The sequence below is a fragment of the Neoarius graeffei genome, chromosome 18 (assembly GCF_027579695.1).
Source record: "Neoarius graeffei isolate fNeoGra1 chromosome 18, fNeoGra1.pri, whole genome shotgun sequence".
Lineage (NCBI taxonomy): Eukaryota > Metazoa > Chordata > Actinopteri > Siluriformes > Ariidae > Neoarius > Neoarius graeffei.
The window spans coordinates 26,057,698-26,075,028 of record NC_083586.1 but is presented as its reverse complement, the minus strand read 5'-3'; the positions used below and the strand labels follow the sequence as shown (position 1 = coordinate 26,075,028).

Below are 17,331 nucleotides of genomic sequence, written 5' to 3'. Positions count from 1 at the left end.
CCTATTCGGAACCATGATTACAGGACTTTTGCTGATTGGATTAGGCATTGCCCTGGTATATCGAGGAAATCAGACAACGGTGACAGCTGTTCAAAGCCCCATAAAGCTGCCCGATATGATTGGAGTGGTGGGCAGAGCTGTTGGCACTTGGACTGTGGACATTCAGAACTTTAACCACAAAATGGTTGTTATCTCGGAGCAGCTTTCAGCTTTGCAAGGAATACGTTTTTCGGAGATCAATTTGAATAGAATGGACGGAATGGACAGATATGGACGAGCGGTGACGACGTGCAAAGACTGCGTCTGGAAAGACCAAACAATTCATATCTTATCGACATTCGGCGCCCTGAGACAGCTCCGGCCTCGGTTTAGGCCATTGCTGAGAAAACATTTCCCCCTAAAGGTCAATGCCGGGAGACACTCTCATTCCTTGCATTCCTCTCTAACTCTCCGTGGTCGCCATTTTTACCCCCAGTGTGACAAGCGGGTGCGTGACCAGCGCCTTCATGGCTGCAGGAGCAGACGGCTGCTTGCTTGCGCTGGATTACCTCCCCCCCCCTCCCCTTACCCCTGATTCCCCCCCTCAAGTACCGTGTTTAAAGTGTACCTGTGTTGTAGTTGTGCTTATGCAAAGGTTTTTTTTTTTTTTTTAAATGTTCCCACACTGTACTCCTGACAGGAGCATAGTGGGGGGGGGGTTCTTTTTTTTCCTCATCTCTCCTCATGTTGGGTTTCCTTTTTATCTTTATCCCTGTCTTCCTGTCCTGTCTACCCTATGTCAATTGTATGTTGTATATGTATGGACAGGTTGATGGCTAATTTCGCTGGTACATGTGACTAGTGACAATAAAGGGTCTCATCATCATCAAAATACATCATGGATCTGAATGACATTTTCTGACATTTCACTCCGATGATGTCATTCCCAGTGTTTTCCCGCTGACTAGACGCGCACTGTCAAAATGGTAAAACGGTTCAAAAATAAAATTTTGATAAATTGCATATTTTGAGTGGATGTGTCCGTTTTATATAAAGAACATGACACGGTGGCATGAAGACGCTAAGTTTATCTTCTCGTGTTGAAAAATATCACTCGTTCGCTCTGCTCACTCATGATGTATACATTCACCATTCGAAGATACACTTCATATCTTTGCACAATCGTGTAATATCCTCTAAATAAAAAAATTAAAAAAAAAAAACACCTAAATTTGGGACACTTTAATGTAAATAAAACAGAATATAACGATTTGCAAAATCATAGAAACCCTATATTTAATTGACAACAGAACAGAGATGACAAATGCTGAAACAGATTTAAAAAAAAAAAAAATACATGCTCATTTTGATGTCAGCAACACAGTTCAAAAGAGTTGGGACAGGGGCATGTTTACCACTTTGTTGCATCACCTCTACTTTTAACACTCTAAACATTTGGGAACTGAGACAACCATTTGCTGTAGTTTTGAAAAAGAAATGTTGGCCTATTCTTGCCTGATCTACAATTTCAGTTGTTCAACTGTTCAGGGTCTCCTTTGTTGTATTTTTTGCTTCATAATGCACCAAATGTTTTAAATGGGAGACAGATCTGGACTGCAGGCAGGCCAGTTTAGCACCTGGACTCTTACTATAGAGCCATGCAGTTTTAATATGTGCAGAAAGTGGCTTAGCATTGTCTTGCTGAAATAAACAAGACCTTGCCTAAAAATAAATAAATAAATAAATAAATAAATAAATGTGTGTGCCAGCCTATTGCTCTGAAACACACTGATATACATCTCATTCAGCATTAAATGATGCCTTCCCAGATGTAGAGACTACCCATGTCATGTGCACTAATGCCCCCTCATACATGCTGGCTTTTGAACTGTGCACTGACAAGTTCCTCTCCTCTTTAGCCTGGAAGACATGTCCACGATTTCTAAAAAGAATTTCTATTTTTGATTCATCAGACCTCAGGACAATTTTCCACTTTGCTTCAGTCCATTGTAAAAGAGCTCAGGCCCAGAGAAGGTGGTGGTGTTTCCGGATATTGTTTATATCTGGTTTTAACTTGCATTTGTGGATGCAGTAATGAACTGTTTTCACAGACGATGGTTTTCTGAAGTGTTCCTGAGCCCATACAGTGACTTCCACTAAAGACACGTGTCTGCTTTTAATGCAGTGTCTCCTGAGGGCCTGAAGATCACAGACATCCAATGTCAGTTTTCAGCCTTGTCTCTTGCATACAGAGATTTCTCCAGATTCTCTGAATCTTTTGATATTATGTACCACAGATGATGTGATCCCCAAATTCTTTGCATTTTTACATTGAGGAATGTTAAATTGTTGCACCGTTTGCCCACACAGTCTTTCACAGAGCAGTGAACCCCAACCCATCTTTACTTCTGAGGGACTCAACCTCTCTGGGTATACAAAGAGCATCCCCATCACGTTACTGACCTGCTACCAATTAACCAAATTATTATTGTTATTTATTTTAAGTATTACACAACTTTTTCAGTCTTTTGTTGCCCTGTCCCAACTTGTGTGAAATGGGTTTCTGACAAATTCAAAATGAGCATATAATTGCAAAAAACAAAATTTTAACATTTGATAGGTTATCTTTGAACTATTTTCAATGAAATATAGGGTTTTCTGGGTTTTTTTTTTTAATGCTTTACACCGTGCCCCAAATTTATGGAATTTGGGCTCTCTCTCATATACCCTGTCCACACTAGGGATTTTGTACTGATACGAAACTACTTTCGTACCGCAACACCTGTCCACACTAGCAACTATACCGGTACTGTAGCGATATAACTGTATCGGTACGAAACCCACAAATGTATGGGTTTCGTACCGGTACAGTATCGGTACTGTAGCGCTTCGCTGTAGTGTGGAGAGATGAAGCGGCTCTGTATCGATACAAATATAATGCGCAAGCGCAATGAACCATTCCTACGTCTTCCGGGTTATTCATACAATACAATACGCACGCGCTTTCCAGCTGTAAATAAAACGTCAAAATGGCTCAGAACTACCGTGGAGCTACATGGAGCAAAGAAAGGAGGGAGGGAGGGGAAAAGAGGGAGGAAGAAAGGAGGAAGAGGGGAAAGGGAGAGAAAGAGAAGGATAGAGGGAGAAAGGGAGGGGAAGAAAAGGGAAGAGGGAGAAAGTGAGGGGGGAGAAAGGGATATTCGTTTTCTTTGTTTCTTTCTCAACTGCCTCGCGCGTTTTATACAATTCGACTGAATAAATGACCACCAGAAATACAGACTGTACATTGACAACAAAAAGCGCACACGCACACACACACACACACACACACACACACACACACGTTGTTTCATCCGCCATATTCTCGGAAGGAAGTTACTCGGTAACCACGGAAACATTTCGCGCACGCGCATTTCAACTTCCGTGAAAGAAAACCGTTAACATTTCTCGCTAGTGTGGACAGATGCACTAAACTGTACCGGTATACTTTGTATCGATACAGTTATACCACTTTCGTACCGGTATAAGTGTGAACACAGCAATACATATATTGATTACTTGATCTCTGTAGTCTCTAGTGGTGACAGATGAATACTTGTAATTGCATGAGGTTTAAAAATGAACTCTTTACTGGATCCCATATTCTACTGCTAAAGCGGTCCCAAGTACCGTACATTTTTGGTCAATAAAATCGGCTTCTTGTACAACACGATTTTGGTCAGCTCAGCTTCTGACTTGGTTTTGATGGAAAGGTTTCCCATACTGTCCTGTTAGGTGCATGGCCTGTATTAGCATGATGCAATAACACCAATCTCACTCAGGAGGTTTTCAGCTCCCCATTTTTTAGAATAATGCAGGGAAAAAACGGGGGAAAAACACCCACTAGTGTCAACCTTGTGTTTATTTTACCATAAAACACTGCCATTTTATGCAGCGTGCAATTATTTAAGTATGATGATTTACTGTACAGTTGGTGTGATGTGAAACAGAAGGCTACAAGTGTCCCTTACATGTCCTGTGTCATAGCTGATTTACTGTTTCTGGCTTGGGGGGGGGACCCATGCAAACTTAAATTTTGTTCCTTCAGTGTTTCCATTTTCTTTTTATTGTAGTCTCTTGCTTCTTGGACAGAGAGGTTTAAAGTCTGGAGTACTGGACTCGACATTGGAGTAAGCCAGTTCAGAAATTAAACGAACAATTACTGCTCACTATAAAACATTTCCGCGATATTAAATAGAACAGCTTTAGTTTTGTGACAGAAGGTAGAAAGCATGGAGAAATGGCAACATACCTGTTCAGATTTGTTGTACGGCGTTCAAATTCCTTGATTTCATCTTGAACTTTGTTCCATGTGTCCTCTAAAGATTGAGCTTGAAGTTCAAGCTTACAGATTTGCCTGTCAATCGCAAAGATTTTGTTAAATGGAGTTTGAAACACCCCTCCCCCGCCAAAAAAAAAAAAAATTACGCTTTTAATAAATTGCTTAGAAAATATGGAGAACTTATACATTTCATTCAACAGTATTTATTAAATGATACTCATTTTTAAAAAAATACATACTTTTCTTTCTCTGTAACTTCGGAATTAAGAGCATCAAGTTGTTCTTGCTTTGCCTTCAAAACAGGTTGGAGACTGATGAAGGAATGTGCATCTCCCATGACGATGTTGTTCATCCCAAACAACTCTATTTTTAAAATAGGCACAAGTTCAATTACATTACCAATTATTAATTTATATTACATGATCATTCAAATAGCTTCATCCAAAATTCTCATTTGAGGCATATTGGACTTATAATATTGTTTTAGGATTCTGAATATTTCAGTGAAGTATACTGCACTGAAAATTTTGCAACTTTATAATTGTAAAAATCAACAGCTATAAAAACAACAAAAATAAACAATATGCATACATACACACGTTGAATATAGGGGCCGCAACAACTAATCGAAAAACAAAAACTGATCATGAACATAGCTGACAACAAATATCATTACTTATTAGTTGTAATGTGTTATGAAGAATGCTGGGGCATGCACATCACTTTATTTAGCCTAAATGGGGAAAACTGATTCCAGGCATCAAACAGTAAAAATGTAAGAGTGGAACTACATGCTCTGGAGTGGATTCCGCAGACTGAAAAAAATGATTTGCCACATGCAAACACTGCAAGTAAAATGAATTTAGCATCAGGGTTCGCTTCAGTGCTCGTTATAGTGGCATCTGCTGGACATTTATTTTGCAGAAATTAAACAAATCAGGTCTTGAACAACCACCGCCTTTAAAAGAATACAGAATGCCTTACATTAGTTTGTCATTAGATTGCCACAAGCACCTGATCATCTCATAGTGGCAGAATGTCTTAATTTTTTAAAATAAAAATATTCATATTTTATTTACAAAACTACTTAATTGATAATTTAATCACTGCAGCCTATCCTGCACCGGTCAACCTCATCGCATCTCATCTCATCTTCTCTAGCAGCTTTATCCTGTTTCTACAGGGTTGCAGGCAAGCTGGAGCCTATCCCAGCTGACTACGGGCGAAAGGCGGACAAGTCGCCAGGTCATCACAGGGCTGACACAGACAACCATTCACACTCACATTCACACCTACGGTCAATTTAGAGTCACCAGTTAACCTAACCTGCATGTCTTTGGACTGTGGGGGAAACCGGAGCACCCGGAGGAAACCCACGCGGACACGGGAGAACATGCAAACTCCACACAGAAAGGCCCTCGCCAGCCACGGGGCTCGAACCCAGGACCTTCTTGCTGTGAGGCGACAGCGCTAACCACTACACCACCGTGCCGCCCGCACCGGTCAACCAAAAAAATAAAAGAAAATAAAACCCACCCCACTGACAAGTAACATGAATAACATTGATTATATTGTTAAAGTAGCACCTGGCTGCAGGTGTCAAAATTGGCATGGATCTCAGCAACTTTGAGAAAGAACAAAATGTGATGGCTTGACTCCCGATTCAGTCCTTCAAAACAGGACGTGAAGGGTGTTCCCAGTATGAAGTGGTTAATACCTACACATACCATTATGTTAAATGGCATTTAGCTTAGCAGACGCGCTTATCCAGAGCAACGTACAACACACCCAGAGCAGCCTGGGTAGCAGTTAGGGGTTTGGTGCCTTGCCTAAGGGCACTTCAGCCATTCCTGCTGGTCCAGGAAATCAAACTGGCAACCTTTTGGCCCCAAAGCTGCTTCTCTAACCATTAGGCCATGACTTTCCCCTCACACCAACAGTGGACCAAGTGTTGGCCTCCACATTCCCCAGACCTCAATCCAGTTGTGCATCTGTGGGATGTGCTAGACAAACATGTCCCAACCATGGAGGGCCCACCTTGTAAATGACAGGACTTAAAAGCTAGACGGCATTTCAACTTCATTTAAAAAAATAAATAAATAAAAACCCCTGCCTGAATAAAACACAACCAGCTCTCCTGCTGAACTACATCCCCTTAACACACAACTAGCCACATAGCTTTGATCCAGCTTAGATTAAAAATAATAATAATAATAAAAAAAAGTTATTATAAAAATTGAGGTTTTCCATCAACAGATCAGATATGAACTCGATCGGGTCCCGTCCCTTTTCACTGCCCTCGGGAACGTTAATTATCCGAAAGTTGACTCTACGGGACCTGTTTTCAAGATCGTCGAGGCGGTCCTGAAGAGACTTGCTCTGGGCATACAGCATCTTCACTGTTTTTTATCGTGCTTGTTATGCGCTCAAAGTTTTCCCCGGCCAGGGTCTCTGCAGCAGCGAGGCAGCCATTAAAGTGATTCACCGTCTCGCGGAGTGCGTCCACCGAGGTCTGTAACAGGTTTAACAGACTCCTGGATTAACGCTGAGATGTCTTTCCGAAGCAAGGCTCGTTGCTTCTCCAGTTCAGAAACCAGCTGGCTCATTGATAAAAATGTCCAGCGAGTCTTTGATGAGACCAGGTGTGCTGCTAGCATCCGAGTTCACGGCCACCACTTTAGCAAGTTTGCTAGCTACAGTAGCCGCCACGCCACAAGTAACTGGGCAGCTTGGTGTATTACTCGCTTTAGATTTAGAGCCACTCATTACACAACCGACTTGAAGCTATAATTGTAATCCATCACTTTCCCCAATCAATTGTGGTGTTTAGAGGGATGTATTAACAGTTCAACTGGGAGACCTCTTCCAAGCAGCTTTCTCCTACATAGTCACCACCGGAAGTCCTTGTGGCAGAATTTTGGTTGGATATTTGACCACTCTTCATGGCAGAATTAGCAACTTCAATTAAATTTGTGCATTCCCTGGCATAGACCAGACTTTTAAACATAGTCCACATATTTTTGACAGGGTTGAGGTCCAGACTTGCTTTAAGCTCAATGGTCAGCCTGCATTACCCATTCCACATCCAACTTTGATGTGGATTTGTGGTCAGTCAGTGCATTTACATGCATATCCAAATCGAGCTACTGTCGGTAATCGAGCTAAGGGTCCCAGCAGGGGTGCCAGGGAAATCCAATCCTACCTGCACACAAGGAAATCGAGCTATTGTGTGAGGTGCATTGTGCACCCGAGCCACAGGTGGCGCTACACGCCCCATCGTGTTGGTACACTTCCGGTTGTCGTCATGAAGAAGAGCTATTCAAGAGTATAAACAAAGTTATCAGTTCCGTGTTCACAAGAAGAACGACGACGAGGACAGCAACATCGAGAGAGAGAAGATGGACAACAACGAAGCAGCTCAGCACTTGTTGAACCGCTTGTGGTCTCGTCACTCATCACTTCCGGAAGGGGCAGTGCTTTAGTAAGTAGCTCGACAGGGTTTACATGCACTAAGTAGCTTGGCTACAATCGCATAATCTAGGTCGCGTAGCTCGATTACGAGAAATCCAGTTCGGTTCGATTTCAGCCAAGCTAAGGTGTTTCCATGGCATTTAGAACTTCGATTTCAGTGGAGCTACGGTAGAAATTCGATTTTCTCTATGTGCATGTAAACGCACTGAGTGTCCTGTTGGAACACCCAAAAGTTTGATGGTTTGAGGTTATGCAGATTAATTCTTAGATTAATCCTCCTTCATTATTCTATCCCCATTGTGCAATGCACCTGCTGTTCCACTGGGAGCAAACTAGCCCCAGTGGTTTACTCAGTCCAATTCATGGCAGGCCTGTTCCTTGGGGATTCCTGGGTTGCTCCTGCCCATCTGAACCAAGCTCCTCTCAGCTGACAATGACTGACTGGGTCAGCAAAGTGGCTACACTTCCCAGTAACTTACTTATATACAAAATTGTTTGAACTGATGATAAACAATTTTAATACTTATTGAGCACAAAATTCATACAAATATGATCTAATGCACTGTACATGTTAACACTACACACACGATAAAATTAAATTTATATGGTCCATCCTAAAATTATTTAAAGGAAAGAAACAAAATTTTATAAAATCACAAGCTAACCTAAATAAATGTGTGTCTTCAAAGTCGATTTAAAATGATCTAACCTAGCATCAGCTCCAAGCTGGCTGGGTAATGAATTCCACAAAACTGGTACGGCCGTAGCAAAAGCCCCATCTCCTATTCTTAGTCCTTTGCGCAGGAGGTGCATCTAATCGTTCAGTATTTGAGCGTAGTTCATATCTTGATACTACTTTAAGGCATAGAAGGTCAGTGATGAATGATTGGGCATGGCCCTGTGAAGCCTTAAAAGTAATTAAGATTGTTTAAAATTCTTATAACTTGAATCGGTAGCCAATATAACTCATACAATACAGGTGAAATATGGTAAAAGCACAGCATGTTGGAGGTCAATCTAGCAGCTGCATTTTGTACCCATTGTAGCTTGTGTATGTAGCAGGGGAAGCCATGGCCTAAAAGGTTAGAGAAGCAGCTTTGGGACTAAAAGGTAGCCGGTTTGATTCCCTGGATCAGCAGGCATGGCTGAAGTACCCGTGAGCAAGGCACCTAACCCCCAACTGCTACCCAGGCTATGTTGTACATCACTCTGGATAAGAGCATCTGCTAAATACCATGCATGTAATGCAACCCATAAAGTAGGCAACTTTGTTATATGGCCACTAAAACTCAGATTTCCAATCAAACCAAACTCCAAGTTCTCACTGTATTAATGGGAATAACACTAGTGTTTCCAACAAACTCCTCATTAATGCTAATTTTACCAAGTTGTTGACGAGCTCCAATTATTAGGAATTCGTTTTTTCTTCATTTAACTTTAGTCTGTCAACAGCCATCCATGCCCGTATAACTCAAATGCACTGTTCCAATGCATTCAATGCCTCTGTTCCACTCATGGAGCCATCGAGCTTAAATGATATTCCGCTATACCGATCATTAGCATAGGAATGATCGTGTGGTAGGTGAGCCTTGATGACTTCCAAGAGCTTGCTGGCATAGACTGAAGAGCGAAACTGCCTGAGATCTCTCCTTTGGCTAAAACACGCCGAGATCGTCTAGACAGGTACGACGCAAACCATTCAAGGGCAGACCCGATAATGTCGAATGAGACCTCCAGGTAACACAATACATTATAATCTACAATTTCAAATGCTGCACTTGAATCAAGCAGCATGAACAGCGAGATATGCTGCCTATTCATGTCGAAAAGAAGGTCACTGACAACTCTTAGCAGTGCTGCCTCAAGTGCTGTGAAACTTTCTGTATGCAGACTGCAATATAAGGAATAACCCATTGCTAGACATGTGGGTGTATACCGGTGATCTTGGAATCTGCACTTGCTTAGAAATGGCCTGAAAAGACATTCTTTAGTTGTGTAAATCTAGGATCCTCTTCCTTAGAGCTGCACTGAGCTCCTTGGACTTTCCCCATTGTACTGTGAAGGAATTAATCATCTAAGTGGGCGGATGTGTATTTTTGACCCTGTATGTACAAGTTTGATCCTGTGTTGATTACAGAAAATCCAAAATAACTTAACTTGTGCACCAAATTTTTGTTTTTGATTAAAGATGCATGCTATACAATCATGCTGCCATAGAATGGGGGGAGGTCCTAAGATAATCACTGAAAACTCAATAGTGCCATGACATTCATGTCCATAAACTTCTGACCACAACTGTGTGTGTGTAACAAACCCTAACAATCTCTCACTGCATGATGGAAATGATATGAATGCATTTTCCCATACCAGACTCCAGGTCATTTATACATCCATCTAGGTCTTTTAACATCTCATTTGTCTCCTTGACTTGAGACATCAGACTTTGTTTTGCCTCCTGAAATTTACAGAAAATAAAATTGACAAAGACATCATCTTTGAGTCCACCCAGAAATCAAATAAATCCTGTCTCACATGCATGATATTAAAATACAGAGCATCAAGGCCAATATTTAAAAGCATCTATATAGACCCCTTCGCATGTTTGTAAACAAACCGACCGTTGCCAGGATGCGCGCGCAGCCTGGACTCAGAAACAATGGCGCTGCCCATAGACCGGCATTATGAGCTGTCAGATTATGCCAAACAATTGTCGTTACAAGATCGAGAATGCTACATAAATAAGTCAACTCTAACAAGTGGACATCGCCTACCGGATCCGCATTTAATTAAAGAGTGGACGGACGATGTTAGTAAGTTCCCTGGTATACAATGGCCAGATATATACTCGCACCTTATTGACAAGACTTCAGTGTACACCCACGAAAAACTTCGTGCCTACAAGTCTTTAGACGCATTTGATTATGTTATGTGCGGGCATGTACAGAACGTGTTTTACACTGAAATTGATGAAAACATGCTAACAATATTCATTACATTGTGTAATCACCCAGCTAATCAGACAAACGTTACCAAAGTAAACTCAACAAAAATAAAAACTTTACACTCGTTTCAAAGTCAATAATTTGAACATTTTGGAAAATAGGTTTGAAATAACGATTGTATTCAATTATCTTGTCATTAAAGATGCTATAGCATACAGATCATGTTTGTCATGGAATCGGTTCCACCGGAAATGCGACGACAATGTCCATGATCAAAAACTGTGAGTCGCAACTTAATGAAATCATGTCAGTATCGGGCGTGTCCTCCATGGGCGTTCACAACTGCGATACAACGTCTCCTCATGGATTGGATGATGCGTCTGAACACAGCTTGGGGAATGCGCCGCCATATTTGTACCAACATGGCACCCAGCTCCTGCAAGTTCTGTGGAGGGTTCCTGTGGTGCCAGTTTGATGGAGACGTGTCTGGAGATTATGGATGGTCTGTCGACTGCATCCCATAACCCTCGCAACGTCAGTGACGGATGTTCCCGTATTCAGCATGCCAACGGCACGGTCGCGCTGAATGTTTGACAGTCGTGGCATTGCAAATTAACGAATAATTAACCATAAAACCTTGTTTTTCTGAGATGACACTCTACTCTGCTACCGTGAGATCAATTGCACGTGTATCAATAGGTCACGTCACTTGTGTCACGTGGAAACGTGATTTTAGCGTGCAGTGCTCTCGCACATGCTACGTAGGCCCGACCAGTAGAATGAATGTGTGACGTAATGCCCTTGACAATGCATTTAACCATAATCACAACAAGAACTCTTTCAAGAAAAGTTTCTAAACACTATTTGAAAAATAATGAGTGTCAAGTTTTTATTTTTGCTGAGTATATTTTGCTACATCAATAAACGAAGACTAGAAAGAAAGATTTAATAAATAGCCTGATCTTACCTGTGATGAAGTGGGCGCTGCAAACCTGCGCATTTTTGATGGTGCTTTCATCCCAGTCTACACGTTTGATGGCTTGTAGCCATAGACGTCGGCGATTTTTTTGGAATGGGTGAGATCCTGCTGGAATTCTGTACCTTTTAACCCCATCACTGCTACGATTCTGACACCCGACAACACAACAACTAGGCATTTCTTCCAAATATTTCTTCTCGTCTCTACCGTCGCTGAGTCTTTTCTGGGTCCAGGCTGCACACGCAATTTCCTCTTACGTACGAATGACGTTTACTGCGAAGGGGTCTATAAAGACCATCTGCCACTTACAGCAACAAAAACCTTTTTAAAAACACTTTTTTTTTTTAAATTATGCAAACTTGTAAAAACTTTGCAAAAAGCCATCGTTTTAATTATACACTCACCATCAGTGGTTGCGTTAGACTTTTTCATTGTCCGTCATTTTGACGGACAGGGTCGTAAAAATTCCGTCATTGTCCATTATTATCTGTCATTTTATTTTAACTTTTAAATGACAATGTATATAGGCTATAAATGCTATATATTTAATAACTTGTGTTTTCATGGACTCATTTTCATTTAAAAATTAATTCACAGAACAAGCTTGTATTATTTAATCATTTATTTATGTATTTATGATGCAAAAAGATGAACAGAGATTCTGACGTTCGGTCACTTGTGAACCCATTTTCCCTCCGCTAAAAACATTGCGGCTGTTGTGCCTTAACGGGCATATGAACAATGTTATTTCACAACGTAGCAAGACAATTGCAGTTAAAATATGAACTACAACTACAACGATTTAAGTGACAATCTAATTTGACCTGTTTGCGTGAGCTCAAACCTTCCTTCTGGCCCGCATGGATTTAAATTGGGAGCTCGCTTGTGCGTAATCAAAAGTCGTCAATGGAGACCGCTGCCGAGGCAATTGTCATTAAATTTTGCGTCTTTGCCTCGGACAGACGACTTCTCATTGACGTTTTAATTTTATTCTGAAGGCTGAACCCGCGCTCTGCTGCGACACTGGAGGCTGGAATAACCAGCGCCACTTCAGCCAAAGTTCTGAAGTCGGGAAACATTTCTCCCAGGGAAGTGATCAGAAGCCGGCGAGAGCCTCTGAAAGTTGGATTTCCCGACCCTGCTAGTACTCTCTTCATAGGGAGGAAATCCTGCAGCATGCGGTCTTTCTGCACCAGTGGTGCAGCTGCACCCCGCGGTGACCCGTAGTGGGCTGACACGGAAGGTCTTAAATAAAACCAAGTTATGTTTAAATGTTAGTTTGTCTACCCGTGCTCTCATTAAAATGATAGTTTAGCAGATATTCGAGCAGTGATGTTCCTAAGCTTGCTGGGGAAGAATACAATAAATCGACATTTGTTTCATTTTAAAAACAAAAAAACAACTAGCCTAAATGAGCTAAATGAGAATGCATCTCTTTTTTTAATAGCAAAAATGACGTGTCTTCTGCAAAGAAGGGAAACATTAATCCATCTCACTGTGCTAGTGGTTAGAAAAGTCCTAGCGCGGTCAGGAGCGCGATGGGGGGAACAGCCTTGCGCAGTGGCTGCAGTGTATACATGAGTAGGCTATGCACTGAACATCAAGACTGCCGCAACGCCGGCTCAGATTGAAAGTGACGGCAGTGAAGACTATGTATACTGTAGGTAAGAAAACTCTGCCACAACTTGCCAATCATTTCAATTGTGTGTTTCATTATGTTTTATTACGGTTATTATTAGGCTATTATCGTTATTGGTAATGGTAACGGTAAACATCCGTCAAAATGACCGACGGCCTTCAGATTTTTCCGTCATAGCTAAAAAAAAAATCCGTCAATGACGGACAATTGTTGGTTAATGCGACCTATGCTCACCATCCACTTTATTAGAAATACTTGTACACCTGCACATTCATGCAGTTATCTTCATTATCAGCTAAAATCACGTGGGGGGGGCAGATACAGTGTAAGAGCTTCAGGTAATGTTTTGAAGTGTGCTACTACCACATGACTGGCAGATTAGAGAAGTGCATGAATGTGCAGGTGTACAGATGTTCCTTATAAAGCAGACAGCAAGTGTACAACATTTTAACTGTATCAAGAAATCGCTTGCTTCAAGGATGTTTCACAAACACTAAACATAAGAGATTAAAAACTCTGACTCTTTGAAACATTAAAAGCCAGAATAATCATTTGTTGTGATACAAGAATAAAACACCAGCCCATCTTTGATTTTCCTATAACAGTACAAGCCGTTATGTTTATTGCTCACTTGGAACACAATTAGTTCCTTTTTCAAGCTGATAAAAAGTACAGCTTAGTGTACATAAATGGAGGATATTACACGGTGGCACAAAGATATGAAATTTATCTTCAAGTGGTGAAAATGTATGACACGAGAAGATAAACTTCATATCTTTGCACCACTGTGTAATGTTCTTTCGATTATAGGGACACAGCCACCACAAAGGACAATTTAATCAAAAGAATTTTAATTTTGAACCGATTTGCCATTTTGACAACGCACATCAAGTCAGCGGGAGTGAAGATATTGAGAAATGCGTCGCTCAGAACCGTGGTGAATTTTGTATGAAAAATGTGAAATACGCCACTCATACTTTTCATACAAGCTACATCCAGGACATGGAGAACCAAAACCGTAACACAAGTCTCTATGTGTTAGGTTTGAGGAAATCGAGGAGTCATTTTAATAAATTTGGGTACTTTGTTTGTGAATGTGTCTATATGATAAAAAGAAAATCACACACTGGCTTGAAGATATAAAGGTTTATCTTCTCATGTTGAAAATATTTTCAGTTGCTCACTTGTGATGTATACTAGTGCATCTCAAAAAATTAGAATATTGTGAAAAAGTTCAATATTTTCCATCAGTTATTTAAAGGGATAGTTCGGGATTTTTGACATGAATCTGTGTGGCATCCCCATCAATAGTGTCGTGCAAACACACTGACTTACCCCCGACAGCATCCTGTGAGTCCAGTTCTTGTCCAGTTTTGGTCCAGACGAAAGTAGTCCGGCAAGTTTGTTGGGGTCACGAAAGTAAAACGTTTTTCGTCTCAAAACAGTATGTGTTCAAAAGAGTGATATATCTGCATCACAAAACCGTTGCCAAATAAAAAGTCAGACCTCGAAATCGCTTGGCACTATTTTCTCTCCCTTCTCATCACTGCGTGCTGCCGCCAGGTGACAGCGAAACGCAGACCCACTAAGCTGGTGGGAGACCAAGGCTGCACTCTATCCACGGCTTACACACGTGATGGCACGGAGGATGTGTATAGTGGCAGCATCTGTCCCCCCAGAGAGGATCTTTTCAAAAGCAGGACATATTATAACTCATTCTCATCTCATTATCTGTAGCCGCTTTATCCTTCTACAGGGTCGCAGGCAAGCTGGAGCCTATCCCAGCTGACTACGGGCGAAAGGCGGGGTACACCCTGGACAAGTCGCCAGGTCATCACAGGGCTGACACATAGACACAGACAACCATTCACACTCTCATTCACACCTACGGTCAATTTAGAGTCACCAGTTAACCTAACCTGCATGTCTTTGGACTGTGGGGGAAACCGGAGCACCCGGAGGAAACCCACGCGGACACGGGGAGAACATGCAAACTCCGCACAGAAAGGCCCTCGCCGGCCCCGGGGCTCGAACCCGGACCTTCTTGCTGTGAGGCAACAGCGCTAACCACTACACCACCGTGCCACCCAGATTATAACTGAGAGGAGAAATAGAATCAGAATTAACTAGTTAATTGCAGCAATTAAAGGAATAGGTAGGAAAAGGAAGGCGCAAAGACACCGCGCAGCGCCTGAAAACAGGTTTTCAGGCGCTGCGCGGTGTCTTTGCGCCTGCAGCGGTGCTTTGCCTGTGCTGTGGCTGAAAATAGTTCCAGATATAAATTGGTCTAGTAAATCCCTTCGTGTTAATTTGCATTGATATGTGTACTCGATGTGAACGTACAAGTCATGAGAAATAATTATAAAAAATCTTGAGTTATTTAATTCACTTTTGCAACGACAATGCTAGCTGGACACGCCGGATTACAGCGACTATGCTAAGCTAAGCTAACCTGAGCGTTTATAGATCAGGACAATGGCTGGGTCGGCTACAAAACGCTTTGGCTCACTCATCCAACTCTAGGGACTGCAGGGACTGACTCAATTTCATCTGGGGGTGGCGTACTCCTTTAAATCAAAAATAAATCTCAGGAGCCGTTTGGGAGCCGGCTCCTTATAGTAAGAAGAGCCAAAAGAGCCGGCTCCCGAAAAAGAGCCGAAATTCCCATCACTAAAACAATGAATGAAACAGCCGTGGCTGTCACCTGGCGGCAGCGCGCAGTGATACCGAGGGAGAGAAAATAGTGCCAAGCGATTTCGAGGTCTGACTTTTTATTTGGCAACGGTTTTGTGATGCAAATATATCACTCTTTTGAACACATACTGTTTTGAGACGAAAAACGGTTTACTTTCGTGACCCCAACAAACTTGCCGGACTACTTTCGTCTGGACCAAAACTGGACAAGAACTGGACTCACAGGATGCTGTCAGGGGTAAGTCAGTGTGTTTGCACGACACTATTGATGGGGATGCCATACAGATTCATGTCAAAAATCCCGAACTATCATTTTAAGAAAGTGAAAATGTTATATATTATAGACTCATTACACAAACTAAAATGTTTCAAGCATTTTTCTATTTTAATTTTAATCGGTATAGCATACAGTACAAAAACAAAAAAACCCATCTCAAAATATTAGAATACATTTCATTTCAAGTTTGAGTAAAACAGTATGAACAGTGCATCCCTCGGTCTAGTTCAGTACACACAACCACAATCATGGGGAAGACTGCTGACTTGACTGTTGTCCAGAAGATGATCACTGATGCCCTCCACAAGGAGGGTAAGCCACAAAAGGTCATTGCTGAAAAGGGTGGCTGGAAAAGGTGCGCAAGCAATAGGGATGGCCGCAGTCTTGACAGGATTGTCAAGAAAAGTTGATTCAAGAACTTGGGAGAGCTTCACAAGGAGTGGACTGAGGCTGGTGTCAGTGTATCAAGACCCATCACGAACAGACATCTTCAAGAAAGGGGATACAACTTTCGCATTCCTAATGTCAAGCTACTCCTGAGCCAGAGACAATGTCAGAAGTGTCTTATCTGGGCTAAGGAGAGAAAGAAATGGACTGCTGCTCAGTGGTCCAAAGTCCTCTTTTCAGATGAAAGTACATTTTGCATTTAATTTGGAAATCACAGTTCTAGAGTCTGGAGGAAGAGTGGAGAGGCACAGAATCCAAGGTGTTTGAAGCCCACTGTGAAGTTTCCACAGTCTGTGATGATTTGGGGTGCCATGTCATCTGCTGGTGTTGGTCCACTGTATTTTATCAAGTCCAAAGTCAACACAGCCATCTACCAGGAGATTTTAGAGCACTTCATGCTTCCATCTGCTGACAAGCTTTTTGGAGATGCTGATTTCCTTTTCCAGCAGGACTTAGCACCTACCCACAGTGCCAAAACTACTACCAAATGGTTTGCTGACCATGATATTACTGTGTTTGATTGGCCAGCCAACTTGCCTGACCTGAGCCCCATAGAGAATCTATGGGGTATTGTCAAGAGGA

At 41.8% G+C, this 17,331-nt stretch overlaps 1 protein-coding gene across 1 annotated transcript in view; it reads right to left on the bottom strand.

The window, feature by feature from the left end:
- knl1 (kinetochore scaffold 1) overlaps nt 1-17,331 on the bottom strand; it is a 47,855-nt gene that overhangs the window by 17,250 nt on the left and 13,274 nt on the right. Inside the window, exons 8-10 of the mRNA XM_060898610.1 lie at nt 10,139-10,226; nt 4,540-4,663; nt 4,271-4,375 (exon numbers count right to left, since the gene is read on the bottom strand). Coding sequence (XP_060754593.1) covers nt 4,271-4,375; nt 4,540-4,663; nt 10,139-10,226 — 317 coding nt within the window. The remainder of the gene's footprint in view (nt 1-4,270; nt 4,376-4,539; nt 4,664-10,138; nt 10,227-17,331) is intronic.